At 46.0% G+C, this 17,133-nt stretch overlaps 2 protein-coding genes across 4 annotated transcripts in view; both read left to right on the forward strand.

Annotated features, from left to right (window-relative positions):
* Positions 1-12,607, forward strand: part of LOC143423955 (discoidin domain-containing receptor 2) — a 92,830-nt gene extending 80,223 nt beyond the window's left edge. For 2 of the 3 annotated variants that reach the window (XM_076895659.1, XM_076895648.1), the window contains 10 exons: positions 529-736; positions 1,644-1,739; positions 6,106-6,281; positions 6,548-6,719; positions 7,497-7,759; positions 8,266-8,403; positions 9,376-9,683; positions 10,407-10,641; positions 10,759-10,908; positions 11,003-12,607. In XM_076895659.1, coding sequence (XP_076751774.1) covers positions 529-736; positions 1,644-1,739; positions 6,106-6,281; positions 6,548-6,719; positions 7,497-7,759; positions 8,266-8,403; positions 9,376-9,683; positions 10,407-10,641; positions 10,759-10,908; positions 11,003-11,152 — 1,896 coding nt within the window. In that variant the 3' untranslated portion in view covers positions 11,153-12,607. The remainder of the gene's footprint in view (positions 1-528; positions 737-1,643; positions 1,740-6,105; positions 6,282-6,547; positions 6,720-7,496; positions 7,760-8,265; positions 8,404-9,375; positions 9,684-10,406; positions 10,642-10,758; positions 10,909-11,002) is intronic. The other variant, XM_076895669.1, reaches the window with a different exon arrangement.
* Positions 12,608-14,516: 1,909 nt separating this feature from the next.
* Positions 14,517-16,841, forward strand: LOC143424013 (uncharacterized). The gene is made up of 3 exons (XM_076895804.1): positions 14,517-14,645; positions 15,375-15,491; positions 16,275-16,841. The coding sequence occupies exons 1-3, from the start codon at positions 14,582-14,584 to the stop codon at positions 16,397-16,399; spliced, it is 306 nt and encodes a 101-aa protein (XP_076751919.1). The 5' UTR covers positions 14,517-14,581; the 3' UTR covers positions 16,400-16,841.
* The last annotated feature ends 292 nt before the right edge of the window (positions 16,842-17,133 follow it).

The raw sequence follows: 17,133 nt of genomic DNA on the forward strand, positions 1-17,133 counted from the left end.
ACGTGAAAATTAGCGCGGACGTTCGTCGCTAATCATACGGTATTTCAACTGGCGGTGAAATTGATACTGTAACGTCGACGGGAGGAGAAACATTCTGATGCGCGTTGCTATCCATGGTGGATGCGATTAAATTATAGGATGCGCCGTATCCTCTGCAATTAATTATCTAATTTTGTGGTTGTTATTGGTCTGAACGAAATTATTTGTGATTAAGCGGGTAAATGCTGTTCGATATCAGCAATTTTATTGAAACCTTTCAAAGCTCTCGTATTACTGCAATTACAATTGATACACCCGCCATGTAATATGGTTTCCTTCGAGCACGATTGCCTCCCAAAATTACCCATCCTGTTTTCTGCACATTATTTTTAAAGACCTGCGCATCGTATCAGACTGAAATTACGCGTATCGCGATAACAGCGTTGCTAAATTAGAAATTATTCGAGCGCGAGTGGAGTGGAAGACGAATCCACCCATTCAGATCAAGATTTGTAAACGCAACCTGAAACCAGTCCCTGTGCGCTTCAGGTATTCTCGAAAGCAGACGTCTGGTTCAGCGTCGACGGCGTCACCTTCGAGGAGGAGCCATTGTCTTACTCCTACATACCGGATATCGTGCTGGAGAACGCGCGTAACGTGTCCATAGGGCTGCACGAGCGGAGCGGACGGTTCCTCAAGATACATCTGTACTTCGCCGCGCGGTGGATCATGATCAGCGAGGTTACGTTCGAAGGAAGTAAGTCTTTCAACGTCCAGACCATTCCCAACCACCCTCGAGTTGAGTTATCTTTAAATCAGCCTCGCAGTTCTATTCACGATTGACGTGGGACTGGCAAATAATTGAGCTCATTCTCGCGAGTAAAAAAATACCTAAATTACGTTACACCAGAAATGATTACCAGAAACGATCTCGAGGCAGCGTTCCGAGTAGTTCGTGCGAGCGGCCGTAGTTCCTCTCACTCCTTTCTAACTCGGTTTCACGTAATTAGGGGAAGACTGGCGGGACCGTTGGACCGTGCAGTTATAAAAATCGCGGTGACTTTCGAGCGGTCGCTTAATTACCATTCCACGGGGCCTCGACATGTCGCCAGGGTCTTGTCGAATCGATAATGAATAGAGTTGTAACGACAGCCGGATTATCTCTTTCCCAGAGCACACGATGGCGTCACGATGGCTGTTAACGTTCATCTTTGTCGCGAATATCCGGCGTCCCCTATCTTCCCAATTTCATCGCGCGGTTCTAATGAATCATTCGAATTAACGCTGCGATCGTTCGGTCGATGGTCCCGCGATTGTACCTGCGGGAACTCGCGGGGATCGTTGAAAAAAGGAACGCACGTCACCCAGTAATGAGCGCGAAGACGGAAAACTGCTTCGATGTTTCATTCATTTTTTAAAAAGGTTTCAACATTTCTTTTTACCAAGAGTTCGTACTTCACAGCGGTCATTTCTAGCGGTAATGCTGCGAAACGAAAACAAAAGCATCGTAACGTGCAAATTTGATAAACAGCTTAAGCTTAAGCACGCTTGATCCACGGTTGTTTAATACGCCGGATCGCGCGGGCGGAAAAAGGCTTTGTTGCGAGGCAGATTAAGGAAGACTTACAACGGTTTAATTAGCAAGACACATCTCCTTGTTCCAGCGAATCCCTATGAAAATACCACCGAAGAGTCAGCATCCGAGTTCAGTAACCGGGAAATTCCGATGAACCCCGAGGTGGATCTTAACTTGCAAACAAGTAAGTGACTCGACGGCGCAGGCATTTAATTCGTATCAATCTCGAGTTAATTACACCCGGAGCATTCGAAACTTTTCCTTATCCATCTCATCTCGCCAGCTGCCGGGACGCCGGCCTTTGACTCGGCTAATGACCAACAACGGATTTGTTGCTCGATCGCGAAGTAATTTGTACGCGGGGCAAAATAAAAAGGAACGAGCGGCCATTTTTCCCCGCTGCAATAACAGCGGGTAAATTAGTTAAATACGAACGGTACATACATCTTCCGATACAAGCGCGGTGCTTTATCAAACTTAATTGTTACTCCTTACTTCTTTTACCGTTTAATCGCGACCCTTGCGATCCGATTAAAATTTACTCGCTCGCTGGGCTGCGCTCTCTAGTCGCGTAAAAATTATTGCGTACACCGGTAGCGGGTGACGCACAATCTCCTTAGTACGTAATTTAATGTACCTATTAAAATTCATGAGATACTTAGCTGTACAATAACAGCTACGAATAATGAAATAAATACACGCCTATAATCGTCTGTACCAATTGAAATATTTTACAATTATATTATCGTTCGCCAGTTCATCGTTCTTCGCTACCCTCGAATGAAACTTTCTAGATTGTTGTCGAGCGAGAGACGGAGAATTAGACGGTCGGGAATTCGTCCTACTTCTCACAATGCAATCTACCTGGCGACCTGTCCGGAAATCAATTGCCCAATTTGTTCGTTTGATTATCTAGCAGAGCAAACCCGCGATCGAGTTCGTCCTCTTCCACGTTGAGAGTACATAAGGTTTGTCCGACGAAGTAACTTGATTAGCGAAACCAGGCCGCCATTCTTTGCCGAGAAGAGGATACGATTAGAGGAAGTCGCGCTGTGCCACGTCGGTGGGACCGGAACTTGGATGGTTTATAATTCACGCGGCAACTTTGCCGTTACGTAAACAATTAGTCGGATTACGCGGGCACTCCTTCGAGGAGGAACGAGCCGAATGAGGAAGATAACGTTCCACTCGATCCCGTGTTATTGCTCCAACGAATCGATCTCATCGAACGGAAGCGACGCCCAATTCTTTCTCCACGTTTCCTCCGCGAAAGGGCGGAGCGCTAACAAAAAACGAAATTGCGGGATGAACGACGACGTAACGAGGATACGAGTTTCCGTTTCGCCTTTCTTTCGAATGTTTCCTGGCTCTTCCAGACGTACACTCAAAATATATTCCTGGCATTGTGACACTTTATTGCTCGGTGATTTTACGTAGGCTTGAATGCGCGGCTCGCCTCCCGAAACTGGTTCATCCTCGCCGTGCCGGTTCTTCTGAAATCTTTAAACAGCGCATGAATGCGTTGGCTTTAATTTTGACGAAGAAAATGTTGGCCATTCGAAGAACTGTTACGCGAAGATGCGGCTTTTGCTGCATGAAAACCGCGACTCGCGTTGTTGTCAAGAATTGAATATACAATCACAAAGCACAGCTACGCGAACGAAGGTTCGGATAAAAGAAAATTCTCTTTAATGTATTATAATTTGCAACGTTTATCTAGAACACGAGGAAACCAGAAATTACGTAGAAATATAAAGATTAATCGATAGATAATCTGTAGGTGCAAGTAGATTCAGCGAGCCTTGCTGTCTGACCAACAGAATCTACTTAAAAAATAATCGAACCGCTCTGTACGACGACCACTGTACAACTTCGATTTTAGAGCTGAAAAATCCGACAAACGAAGCAACAAGCGAATGATCGTTATCTCAGTGTTCAGAAAGTTTGGTCAAAACGTTTCCTTCGAACAGTTCCGTACAAACGAGCAACGTGGAACCTGCGATTATCCAGTCGGGAATATAAAGAGGCGCACCGTTAGAACAGTGCAATAACGAGGGCGAACACGCGCGTATACGCGGAAGCTTAGTTTTGAACATTTCTCAACGCAAAGAGGCGAAAAGATAGCGCATTAAAAAAAAATAGGGGAGGAGGGGAGAAGAGAGAGAATTCGCTTTGTAACGCGCATGGTTTCGCGTTTAAACGAGTTCAAAAGTATATGTTACCAACGCGATCTGATGACGCGCAACATCTACGTACGCACGCTTTTCCCAATTCACGTCGCGATTATGCGGCAAGAACAACGTAGCCTTCGAAAAAGAATACAGTCGCTTCTTAACGGTCTCTCCTCTGTTCCACGCGATGCTATTACTTTCGATACGCCACTTTAAAACGAGCGTAAAATTTTTAACTGCATTATCCATACACCCGCGGCAAACGTACCCAATGCATCCTCTCGAATAATCCAGTAGCGAGTAACGTTTCCCCGGGATGTTTGCCTCCCCGACAAAAGGAGAAAAGAGAGCCGAGAAAAAACAAGGGCTTAATGGCTGGATAAAGAGGCGGGATTAACCGTGGGAGCCGGGTAGAACGTCGGAGGTAGCCGTGGCGTCGATGTAAAATAAGCAGTTAATCGGACCGAAGGTGGAAAATTAGAAAAGAAAATTGGCCACGGTGGATGGTGGCCGAGCTTTGGACAAAGAGTGACAGAAGTGGCTTAATTAGGCGACAATCAGCTCTGTGGTGTAATCAGGTATTCCGCCAGCGTCACTGGCCACTCCCATAAATCCTCCCCGGTTCTTTCTCGTCGTGCCTGCCACGGCCCTTCGGGGCCTCGAATCGTCGCGGATAAAACAGAAATCGGACGCGCTATTGCGACATCATTGGACGTAAGCGGAGGCTAAGAAAAAAGAAAAGGAGGGGGCGGGGGACGATAAAACCGGTCGAACGTGTATGAAAATAAAAAAAGAAAAAAAAGAGAAGGAGCGCGTGCATACGCGAACCAGAAGGCTGGAACAATGGCGACGTAAGAGACTGGAAAATAGGAGGCAAGAGAGGCGAATGAAAAAAGAAACGAGAACGGTAGAGTCAATGGAAGCGAGTACCCGTATCGAAACAATACAAAGCAGCGCGCTGTTTATGCCTGTTGATATTATCGTCGAGTACCGCTCGAAGGATAAAAAAAAAAGGGAACAAGAGGATACGTGTATCCCCGTAAAGGAGGAAGAGAAAAAGGAACGGTAAAGAGCAAGAAGAATGCATGAGGAATGGGGAGGGTACCGCGAGGAGAGAAGCGAGTGGAAAGGAGGAGGGTTGAAAATAATAGGGGAAAGAAAAGGAGGCGAGGGCGTTCACGGAACCAGGGTAGAGACGGGGAACGAAAGGAATTAAGAGCCCTCCGGCGTGTCCCTGTCCATTTCCTCCTTTTCGTATCCATGGAAAAGAGCGTGATTTAAAGGGTAGATTTTCCGGTTCGAATCGCTGGCGAACGGGTCCGCGGGGACCTGTGCTCGCGAATTAAAGTCGAAATTGCAGGGACACCGGCTAGGGTATATATACATATACCTGGTGGCTCACCTACGTAGTAGGTGTACTCCGCCCTCGTCTTACTTTTCCGCTCGAACGGTGTCAGTTTCGAGCGAGCGAGCGGCTGGTTGGGCCGATCGTAGAAAATCGGTCTCTGGGCCGATCCGGGGAGATCTTGATCGCCACGCGAGGCCACTCACGGCTGGCTTATTTATTTCTCTCGTAAAGCCGAGCGTCGTGACGCCGTTTCCGTTTTCGCTGCCCGAGAACCACACGACCGATAAAACAACCGGTCGACATGAAAAATTGGAAGAATGTAACGGCGCATTGTTAAGTCGGTTTATCGAGCTACCCTTCGTTTTGTTTCTTATTCTTTTTCTTCTCCTCCTCCTTCTTCTTCTTCTTCTTCTTCTTCTTCTTCTTCTTCTTCTTCTTCTTCTTCTTCTTCTTGCTTCGTTCTCCTCCCTCTGTCTCTCTCTCTCACTTTATCTCTTGTCTTCATTCTGCCTCTCTAGCTTTTTGTTGGCCACCTAAAATCTCTCCTTTGGCAGAACGGCGATTAGCCTTTTACTTCACGCCGAGATAAAACGTTACGGTTTTTTAAGCGACAGGAAGGGTGGAGAAGGGCATTCCGCAAGCGCAACGCCCTTTACGAGGTATAAAACGGCTTCCGGTGGGAAAAGATCCGTCGCTGTCACGGAACGATCCGTTTCAGCCACCTGACGTGAATTACATTGTTTCATACTCGATCTAAAACTCTTAGGCGACGATTGTTTTCGAATGCTCTGGATTATCCACATTATCTATTATACATGCTTCTCTTTTATTTTTGCTTATTAATCAATTCGAATGAATTTTATACCACGAAGAATTATTTATAAAATTATTTATATTAAATTATTTTAGGAAAGAGATAAATCGTGTGATAATTAGCGATTTATATCGTTTCGTTATTTATGAAAAGAGGTATAAAGATAGAACGTGTGGTTTAACGAGTGTTCTCCGTTAAAGCGAATCGTTTGGCATAGTTACAGCAGCGGGAGAGGGTCAGGAATATTTAGAGGTACTAATAGGTGTTCTGACTGCCATTATCCTACTTCTTCTGATGGTATTCGTCATTATTCTACTTCTGAATCGACGGCAAAAACTTCAGAGCTCGCCGACCGTGCTGAAAAATCCATTTGGATTCGCCATAAACATGAAGGTAAGAGCCAGCTCATAAATATGCTGAAACTTTTCTGGGGCGATAAGACGGATCTTAATTTGTCATTAAAAGTCCGAAAACTTCATAATCCTACAATGACACGAATCGAGACTTGAACGCGTCTCGTAGAAAGGCGTGGAAAAAGGACGCGACGCGTTAATGTACTAATTTATCGTATAATCTATGAAATTACGTTGTCCCTGGGAAAGGAGAAAATTCCACTTCGCTGATTTTCGATCGAAACGAACGGTTCCAACAAATTTCAGGGTCTCCTCTTAAATTTAACCCCCGGTGGAATGCTGACAGAGACTGCCAATCACGTATCGCCGGACATGCCAGAGGACGGAAGTATGCACGAGTCTTTGACAATGGAACAATTCAATTCACCCCTTGTCAGCCCACAATATAAATCTACGTACGCGATAGTGGCCACTTCTGGTGAGCTTTTTTCACTACCAACCACTTTTCGTAGGCGCAGAGCCCAAAGAACTTTGAAAATTCCATTTTCCGTAGAATCACCGACGATTAAAACATCGATCGTATGACTGGGTTTTGTGACTTACATTTTCAACCTGGTGTACAATAAACACGAAATGAAAATGAAAACATTGCGCGGTGTTATCGAAACAAGCCAGTTCAATGAGTATTGATAACTTTATCAATTTAATGCAAACACGATCGGATTTGATTTCAAATATCCATACTTTTGCAGATATTTGACCTGACTTAATAACCATCTGACCTCATTCGTCATAATCACTTCAGCCGAACGTGTAATATTACTTCCATAATAAATTACTCCTCTACGTGCACTTTCATAAGGTTTAATTAGCAAATCTTTGTACCCGTGAGCTGGCTTAAAACTGGCAAACTGCTGTATTTCATTAACTCGTTATAAATACTATTAAGTCATTTTATAATTAGTACGAACATTTTCTCTTTTAAAGTGGAAGGAAGTAATTTACATAGAAATATTAATAGGCTAATTTACTTCAATTCTGTAAACAGCTTTCTGCTTATCTATTCATTCTTCAATTTAACACTTAGCAAATTTTTCTTCCCTTTTCTCTCTCCCTTTTTCTTGGATCTCGAACTTTCGAAATATTAACGTTAATTAGGAGAAACGACGCAGTAAAGTATCCTCTGATTTGTCCTCTGAGAATTCTTTCGCTTTCAAAAAACAATGCGTAACTAAAAATCGATTTCCGTTTCAAGAATCCCCGAAAGACATGAAGGACCTGAACATCTCGGAGGAGAACGTCCGAGTCGATACGAGACCGGAATCGACCGTAGGACCGCCTAGCTGCTCCTCGTCGCCGACCAACTCTCCAGCCCGGCATTCTCAACACTACAGGACCCTCCAAAGTTACACCAGTCCAACTGCGAAACTCAATATCGCGGCCACGTCTAATCACCAGCGGGACGTCGATCAGATCCACTCGAAACGCTGGCACACAGCGCCCAAAGAGAAACACAAGGTCCGCTCTCGATGCAATTAGCCCCGCTCAGAGCCGATAGGAAAAATTGATTAATTGATTTTCTACTCCAGATAAAATCTAAATTGATGAGTCTCCCTTCGAATCTCCAATATGGAATTTTAACTTAAATTATTCAAACGAAACGCCGTCCCCGCCTCCCTCGCTGGGAGTCCAATTTGTTTTCAATTCATTTTTACGTTGAAACATCATACATTCGTTAATATTTCGGAAATGACAATTTTTCAACGTAACTGCGATTGAAATTACATCCACGCGAGACCGTTCGCAATGTTCGTACACCGTTTGGAAAACGATAAAACGGTGACCAACGGAAACGCTGCTTCAGCCTGATGTGGTTTCACCGCGTTTCCGTTGATTCGAACCAATCTACGCTTTCTATCTTAACGTCAGCACAACATTGTAATAAATCTAGAGGCACTATTTAAAAACCTACCCGCAACAAGTTGCAACAACGCCAGTTGACGTACGCCTTGTCGCGTTCACAGATACCCGCACCTGTCGTCAGCTGGAACATCGCACCCAGCATGAACAAACCGTACAAGTGCAAGGAGATAGAGCCCACCAATATACCCAGGCAGTGTCTGCGTACCACGGAGAAACTTGGCTCGAGGAACATTGGCGAGGTACGGCGATCAGCGATTGGGAAATGACACGCGCGTGCACCCGGAACGTTTCCGTGGTATCTCGTGCAGGTACCAATTCGAAAACGCGGGCGACGACGAAACACGAACCTTCCTTTCCTAGGCCGCATCACCTTTTAACACCGCTGTTTACGTTATTTCTGCGACTCTGTTATTTCACGCATACAATGTTCAATCTTTCGCGAGTCGATTCGCCTTCTACTCTCCCTTCTCTGTTATGGTGTTTTCACCCTGCGACGGGAATTTCTCCGCGATGTTTCGCTACGATGACAAGGTTTACGGTGACTGCACATAAGAAATAAGAATGCTTGTGTTCCGCACAAGTGACAAAATGATTGTAATTAGTAGAGCTTGCGAAAGTCCTGTTTTTCAGGACGTAGAGCAGAGCAATCGATAACCTGAATAATATCAATGGCGGTGTAACACACGGTTCTATTACGACTTCGGAATACACGGTCTGCAAACTACAGGGGAAAGTTTGCCCGCGGAACATCGAAGGGGAACGACAACGGAGCACCGGGATAATGCACTTACACCGCGTGTATTATGCGCCGCGCAAGATGCGCACACCGTCGCAGATTTCCGTATCGATATACTCTTCCGGGATTCATTGGTTTACGCGTGCATTAACGACGATAACGAGCCGTAGATGCCGCGAGATACCGCGCACCCTCTTCGACGATTAAAACGGAAACTACGCGACGAAGTGGTCGCTTAACTGGGACGTAACGGAGTTTAACACCGATTGCTTATCAACACGGGGACAGGGGTGAATTAAGGATTCCGTAAAGTTACAGTAAATTCATCTGCAGATTAAAATTCATTTAGGGGTAGGCGAAGTGGTATCGCGGGAATGGAAAATGAAATTTACTGGGTATAGAGAGGAAAAGAGCAAACTTACACGATGGATATCAGGGACATCTTCTAGCGATAATCCTGTTTGCTCGTCCGCAGGCGATAGTGTGCGAGGCGGTCGGATTAGAGGATGTAGTGGCGGACGCCCCTCGATTGGTGGTGGCTCGGGTACCAGCGTGCAGCAGCGACATCCGTGCCGGTAGCGCGACGGACCAGATGAGAGAAGTCCGATTCCTCTCCAGCTTGTCCGATCCGAACGTGGCTCGGGTCCTGGGAGTGTGCACCGCGGAGCCTGTCCCGTGGACGATCATCGAGTACACGGAACTCGGTGATCTCGCCCATTATCTTCAGTACAGTGTGCCACTTACGGGAACGCTTAGGCCGAGCTGCAATTTGAAGGCTCTTAGGTGAGATACCGCTATTCCGCGCGGGCGATCGTCGAGCAGATAGAAACGGGGATAATCCGGCCGCGAGAGCCTTACGAGCGTTGCGAAATGAAATCGCGACGGTACCGATCACTGTAATGACTCGTGGATAAATATACGGTCAGCTGTCGCGGTAGACCCTGGTGTACATTCGGTACAATCCAGGACTCGGTTCGTTCATCGCGGTCCCGATTCATTTTAATGCCACTTCCGTGTCGTGCAGCTTCCGATTATATACCATTACCGGATCGCAAATTCACTTTTGTTCGCGGGCGACATAAAGAATTCCTTTGGTAGGTTTGTAATTAGGGTTGCAGTTTGTTTCGTCCCCACGCGCGGGGTTAATTTAGAATCTGCCGATTGTGAAAGAGTAGTCTATCGATCTTCTTGGAACCTCTCATTTCTAATCAGTCTAAAGTACTTTGTGATGATTTATTTTTTTTTTGTGTTCGCATAAACTTGAGACCAGATGCTTTATCGATCGCAAATTACGAACGACGTGCTTTGCCATTTACCCCGCGCTGCTCGCGCTAAACGAGCGAAACTCGAGCCGGGACGGTACTCAAAGGAGACGCGATCTCGGATAGGCGATTCGTTTCTAAAGAAACGAAGATAAAATTGTTTCTTAGACAGGCAAAACGAACGACTCCATCAATTAACATCGGGTGGACGTCGAAGCAAACATCTCGCGTGTTTTACTTTCAGTCAAAGCTGCCTGCTGTACATGGGAGCGCAGATAGCATCTGGCATGAGGTTCCTCGAGTCGAAGAATCTGGTGCACAAGGACCTGGCAGCCAGAAACTGTCTAGTGGGCCGCGCGTACACCGTGAAAGTGACCGACATAGCAATGTGCAGTGACCTTTACAAGAAGGATTACAGTGACATAGGCGGCAGACCGCCGGCGCCAATCAGATGGCTGCCGTGGGAAAGCATTCTGTTGGTAAGGCTAAACAGATTTCCGTTTCAAATCGAGATCTTCCGCGACGAGTGGAAGCTTCGAATCGATCGGTGGCCATGAACGGAAGTGGTACCAACGAACTTGCGTTTACGTTTCCAGGACAGGTATACTTGTTCGAGCAGCGTCTGGTCGTTCGCCGTCACTCTTTGGGAGGTGATGAGCCTAGCCAGGGAGAAACCTTTCCAACATCTGACCAACGACCAAGTGATACAGAACGCCGAGGATATGTATTATGGGGCAGAATTACAGGTACCAAGGATACATTTCTTCTTCAACGAGTACGAATTTACACCGTTAATATATGTATACATCGTCAGTGCAACATTGGCTATTTCCGTTTCAGATATACCTTCCAAAACCGACGATGTGTCCCGAGGAAGTCTACAGGATGATGTGCTCGTGCTGGCGAAGGGACGAGACCGCGAGACCGACGTTCAAAGACATTTACACGTTCCTGAAAAACATGATCGCGGACTATCGACCTGGTGCATAGACGATCCCACTTAACTGTGATACAAATCGGACGTTGGAATCCCCTGAAACCGGCGGTTAAAAGTCGGACGTCGGGACTCTCCGGAAGTGTACAATCGTTAGTATTTAGTGCATGCCGCGTGGAGGTGCGCTGCGTCCAATGTTCGAATCCTCCGATCCCCTGGAGACGATCGGGGAGGAAATCTCGCGGCGCCCTCTACCCCGAGGCGACGAAGGCGAAGCCTCGAGACTTCCTCTGTTCTCGAATCTCTATCTCTGACTGTCGAAACGAGCGAAAATAATAAAGAAAAATGATAAAAAAAAAAACGTATCTATAGATCGCTGGACTCTGGCGAACCTCTTGCCTGGCCGCGCGACGAACACGTCGCGACGACACTCCGATATTTTCTAGTCAGCTCGGTCCTTCAATTCCTACGTAAGTGCTGTATATCGTGTACAGTATTCTGATCACTAACGACCTGTATAACCGCGATGCTGAGCACTGATAAGTCTATCCACTTGTACATACGAGAACTAGATATTGACGCTAGGTAAACGCTGGGAATTTTCGCTCGGCTGCCGGTGCCTTCGTATTAATCTCGATCTAATTTCCCTCGAAACGATCAGTCCGTAGTTCGCGTCGTTCGCCGGTATCACGAGACATTCCTGATTGTATTATAATACGAAATTCTACGAAAAGAACACCGCCGACTGTGTTTATTATAATAGATGTTGCTTGCCAAAGGAACGAAGAAACGACTAGCCGATACCACCAGCCGCCAGCGAAAGTCCCGACTTACTTGTACATTCGAAAGCCCGTCGTACGTAGCGAAGTACTTATATCGTTCCATTGTATTCCTTTCCGTTCGAAAGAGAAAGAAAGAGAAAGAGGGAGAGAGAGAGAGAGAGAGGAGAGACACCTCGCCATCTTTAGCGGGCGTAGATTCGAAACCTGACTAACTCTGTTCTTCGCGAGAACTTAAACGCATAATCATCACGCTCCTTCCTTTGATTTACCATTAAGGGCAGAGAGAAGAGTGAAGGAAAGAGAGAGAGAGAGAGAGAGAGAGAGAGATAAGGTAATGAAAGGCATGCAACGATCGCTGTCACGCCCCCAGTGGAATCGAAGCGAATTTCTAGACTTCTCTGTCGCCTGTACGCTCCCGAACCCCGTGAGGATCGCGAAAAGAACGTTTGAACGCGATCATGAGACTAAACCTGTCGACGACGATCCTTAAAACGAAGAAGCTTGCCACGTGACAGTATTAACAACAGACGGGACAGTGTCGTTGAGTAGAGAACCGTTTACCATCGCACGAAAACAGGGAAACGCGTACACGGTTCGCTGTTGGTAAAGTGCCAAAAGGAGTGAGGCGTTCAAACGTTCCCCTCTGCACGCACCTTTCTGTAATTCTTAAGATGGATTCAAGTATACGTTGAAATGATTAACAATAAAGTACTGAGTGTTCCTTTCTGACTCGGCTGCGTTTCCCTTTCTTTTCTGTCGCCATCGAAATCGCTGCCCGGATACGCGGTGCAAGTAGTTTAAGTCGCGACGAAGATTAATATTATTGTATCGTGGAAGTATATATCTGTGTGTTTAGAAACAATGTAGTTTTTATTGAGTTTTGAAGCTTGGAGGAAGTCATCGACGAGACGGATTATTTTTCACAGAAAAATAATTGCCAACGCCTTGCAGAAGTGTGACACGATTATGACGCCAGTGACTAAGATTCTATAATGATAGTTATTTCGAATCGTACGTTTATCCGATACAAAGAAATTACCATCAAAAGCAGCTTAATAATTCCGAGAGCGGTACGCCAACACAACTATGGAAATTTAAAGCTACTTAAACCTCATGAAAAATGATCTTGACGAAAAAGATAAGCGAACAGTTAAAAGTATGTTTATCGAGGAACTTTGTTCTCCTTTTCAATTAAATTCATGGACGATATATATATATATATATAATAATGAAAAAAGTATGATTACAATAATAATGACTTGATCGCATTATCCGGTCAAGATTTTCACGGTCACGTTCTTTCCTTGAAATTAAAGGACGTCATGCGATCGATAAAGCGTTCCCATTTAAAAGAATGTCTCCGGGGTAAGTCCATGGTACTTGGAAAAACTGGAATAACATCAACACCGAGAACAAGACAGATAAACCTTATTTACAAGATTCGCTACATCCTTCTTCGTTCACGCCGTTTAGCCTCGCGGAAAAATATTTATTCATCGTAAAAAAGATAAGATAGCCACGTATAAATCTCTTGGTAAAATCCGCGAAGGAGACGCTGCAACGTGGCTGTGGCAAAAATACAGACGTTATTGGCAAAAATGCAGTTGACGCTCGTAAAGACTTGATAAACGGAAGTGCACTTTCATCAGAGGTCGTTCGAGGCCTCTTTAAAGGCGGCTTGGTCCGGCCACTGAACGACTGAATTCACTTAACCGAATGTTTCAGCGAGAATGATCCACTGACCGGTGGCAAAGTGCTCGTCGTACCTAAACCCCTCGACCACCGACAGCTACCAAAGTTTCGATATCTAAAGAGGTTGCCAGGACACAATCGTTCCTCGGCCAGGTAGGACCGACTTCCTCGAGGTGGTTCCATTAAACGAGGGGAGGGGGCCGCTCATAAATCACCGGTAAACCTTTTATCGGCACAATTCGGATAACATTGCCGGGCGGCCAGACGAGGCTCATTAATCTTTCCCCAGCGAAGTGCATGGATCCGGCTCGATCATAGGCGAGACGCTCGGAAAATTGATGGCGATTTTATGGGGGCCCAGAAGAAACTCCGTCGCGCTCACCCTAGTGTCGCATTAACGCTTTTAATCGTTTCAGCGAACTTACCAATCCAACGAGACTGTTTTCTTCTTTCTTGAATCGCGCAATAATCATCTCCAACACCGTATACACAATTTTATTTGCACAATGCGCTTCGTAGAGAAGAGCATTTCATTCTAAGAATCCACTCGATCGCTTTCTCCACGTAAACACTTTCGACCGGCTACTATATCGAGAGAACGGCGAGATACGGTTGAAGAAATGATAGGAAAAATGTGGAAAACGGAAACAAACGAGAACAGCACCCGATACTGCGCTGGTGTCAGAGATTAAACATTAATTCGTGCGTCAACACGCTTAACAAGCTGTACATGCGCCGATTGTTTACTCGAGGGGAAGCACGAAGCCGGGCTACGGGCTCCGGAAATCACCGTGATCGATCGATCGGCCCGCTCCGACTAACACCCGCGCGCGCCCGTACATCGGCCCCGCCGAGATAATGAAATGCGCGGCGGCGAATCGGGCATGCGCCTGTGTGCGTGCCGCGTAATGCTGGTCGCTTACGTTTATATAATGCGTGGCCCGGGAAAGTGAGACCATTGAATCGTCGACTGTCAAAGAGACACGCGTTCCACGACGTATCAGCGACGACATGAAGCTCTGCCTGTCCGTTGTCCTCGCCACCCTCGCGGCCACCCTTCTGCTGCACTCCACCGGTAAGAGAGGAGAGATCCATCGACCGGATCGATTCGCCTACTAACGCCCGTTTTCAAGCTTTCGCGGTCAGATTCGAATATTAATATCGTAACACGATTCTTTTTTTTCCATTTCTATAATATATAAATATTTTTTCAGCGATTTCATATTCTTCCCATAGTTTCTATTTTATGTAGAAAATACTTTCTCATGGTTTGGAATAGTTGTTCCATAGAAATTGAGGTATTCGTTTAGAAATAGGGTGAACGACCTTCGACTCTACGTGACGTCTCCATTTTACAGAGAATTTTGTAAGAAGTGACAATAAAAACCAAGGTAATTCAGTTTTGAAGGCTACCATTAAAAAGAAATATGAATTTTAAAACCAGAATACCAGATTAAAGTGACACGTTTATGACTACGGACATGTTCGTATTAAGTATGCGATCTTTGCTATTCGACGTTTAACTTCGATCACGGACTTTACGGACAGACCAGAGGTAGAACCAGAAGAATAGCTACACGCTTCTCTTTGATCGTTGGAAAAACCCGTGACCTTCTTTGCCGCGACGCAAAAGCGTCGTGGTAAATTGAAATATTCGCCCCAGCGAGCCATCCTTTATTTTACTCCTCTTTGCATTTACGCTGTTTCCTTTTCGCTCAGCCGACCTCTCAACCCCCATCGAAGGTTCTACATCTAAACAACCACTTACGCTGAAATAGTAAAACGTTTTACTACTTTCTTTCAGAGTATGCAGCTGCAAACAGCACGTGTCCCCAGGAGAATTGTCTCGATGCGTCAAAGTGCAAGCACTTGCTGGTCGGCGGGATTTGTCCTAAGTCGAGCGACACGTGTTGCAGTGTAGGTAAGTTCGTTATCCGTCTGAAATGATTTATGCACGGGACGACTGTAATTAAAGAAAGTCGCGGATACTTGGTATTTCTATCCTGAATGTTAAAACTATTAAGCGACCAGAGCGGCGGACATTTGTTTTTGCGTGACCGCTAATAAGCAGTTCCTGAAAGGAATCCGACGTTAGGTTCGTTTAAAGTAATTTACGTGTTTCCATCGTTTGCACGCGTTCTTTATCGATGTCCGCGAGCTAGTATGGGAAACGGCACGCTTTCGTTTATATTCTCGTCACGATACAAAGTATATACACAGAAGAGCGATGGTAATTACGAGGCAGTAACGATAACGTAACCCGTGCGTTACAACTGGATATAGCAATTTCACGCTCGCCCGGTACCGCGCACACGCAACACCATAATTTCTACTGTGCCAAATCGAATACTCTCGAGATTCACTTTTGCGCGCTGTGAATTTCGAACGAGCGGCTGACGAGTTAATTCATGCGTCCACTGTCCACACTTTCACGAAACATGTCGCCAGCCTAGTACGCGCGAACCTTTACCTGCGCTCCTCTATTCTGGTCTACCGACATTCCTGCTCCAACTATATTCTCCTAAAACCATTTTTATTGCTACGCGCAAGCAACGATAACGTGTCTTTCCACGTACGTGTATAATCGCAACATCAACTCGTTATCAAAACAGGTATAAAAAGACTCGACAGATCATAATTCATTGATACGCTAAATTCCTCAAAGTATAACTCGTACTACATCACGAAAAATTACAATTCACAGTGAAAACGGAATACAGAACCTACTGCCGTCATTTCGGAGGTATATGCATGGACTGGTGCAACCAGGATCTGCAACGAACGGCCATCGATTGCCCGTCCGACCAGGTCTGCTGCCCGTTAGTCTAACGATCCATCAAGCCGAGGGAAGAAGAACGAAAGTAGCGGGAAAAAGTTCTGCCCACCATCTGAATCCTAGCGTTAATGTTAACCGATTAGTTTGCGACATCAGCTGCGATGTCACGCGAGGCGTCGCATCTGTCCGCGGCGCACGGTAGAAAAGCAACGTAATTGGTTTTACAATTACAACGGTAAATGGCTGGCGAGCGGGGCTCTCGCAGACCGTGCAGCGGCGCGAAAGATCGTCGGTCGCGGATAAGCGATAACCCGCCGCGAATCTGGGACTCGTGCGCGTGAAATTAGCGTGAATGTGAAAACGTGGCCTCCGCGCGCATCGTGGACGCCGACGGTGACTCGGTGCATTCGTTTCGACCGCGGCGGAGGAAACGTACGCCGTGCGAGAGAGCGGGGCGAAAACAGTATTTGTAATAAAGTACGCGTGTTTGACAGATGACGGGAAATTTCATTCCACCGTGGAACCTTTCATTACCAATGGTCCCCCCGTTCATAGAACCGCGCCGCGGCTCGTAATCATCGAACGGTCATTAGCGATCGTCCTACACGCGCGAGCGTTTCGCTGGTTGTAATAACGAGATATCGGCTGAGGTGAATGAATCGTTATCGCTGCATCCAGTGTTCGTTTTTTTTCTGATAATGTCATAATCGATGGCGTAACACTTCGGTGGTACATCGTAAAGTCACAATTGTCCACGATAATCGTCTTCGTTCGACGGTCAGAGTGC

Source organism: Xylocopa sonorina, chromosome 1 (assembly GCF_050948175.1).
Source record: "Xylocopa sonorina isolate GNS202 chromosome 1, iyXylSono1_principal, whole genome shotgun sequence".
NCBI classification, from domain to species: Eukaryota; Metazoa; Arthropoda; class Insecta; order Hymenoptera; family Apidae; genus Xylocopa; species Xylocopa sonorina.

Coding starts and splice junctions, on each gene's coding strand:
- LOC143424013 (XM_076895804.1), top strand. CDS start 14,582: ATGAAGCTCTGCCTGTCCGTTGTCCTCGCCACCCTCGCGGCCACCCTT. Junction 14,646..15,374: donor CCTTCTGCTGCACTCCACCG/GTAAGAGAGGAG, acceptor ACTTTCTTTCAG/AGTATGCAGCTGCAAACAGC. Junction 15,492..16,274: donor CGACACGTGTTGCAGTGTAG/GTAAGTTCGTTA, acceptor TACAATTCACAG/TGAAAACGGAATACAGAACC.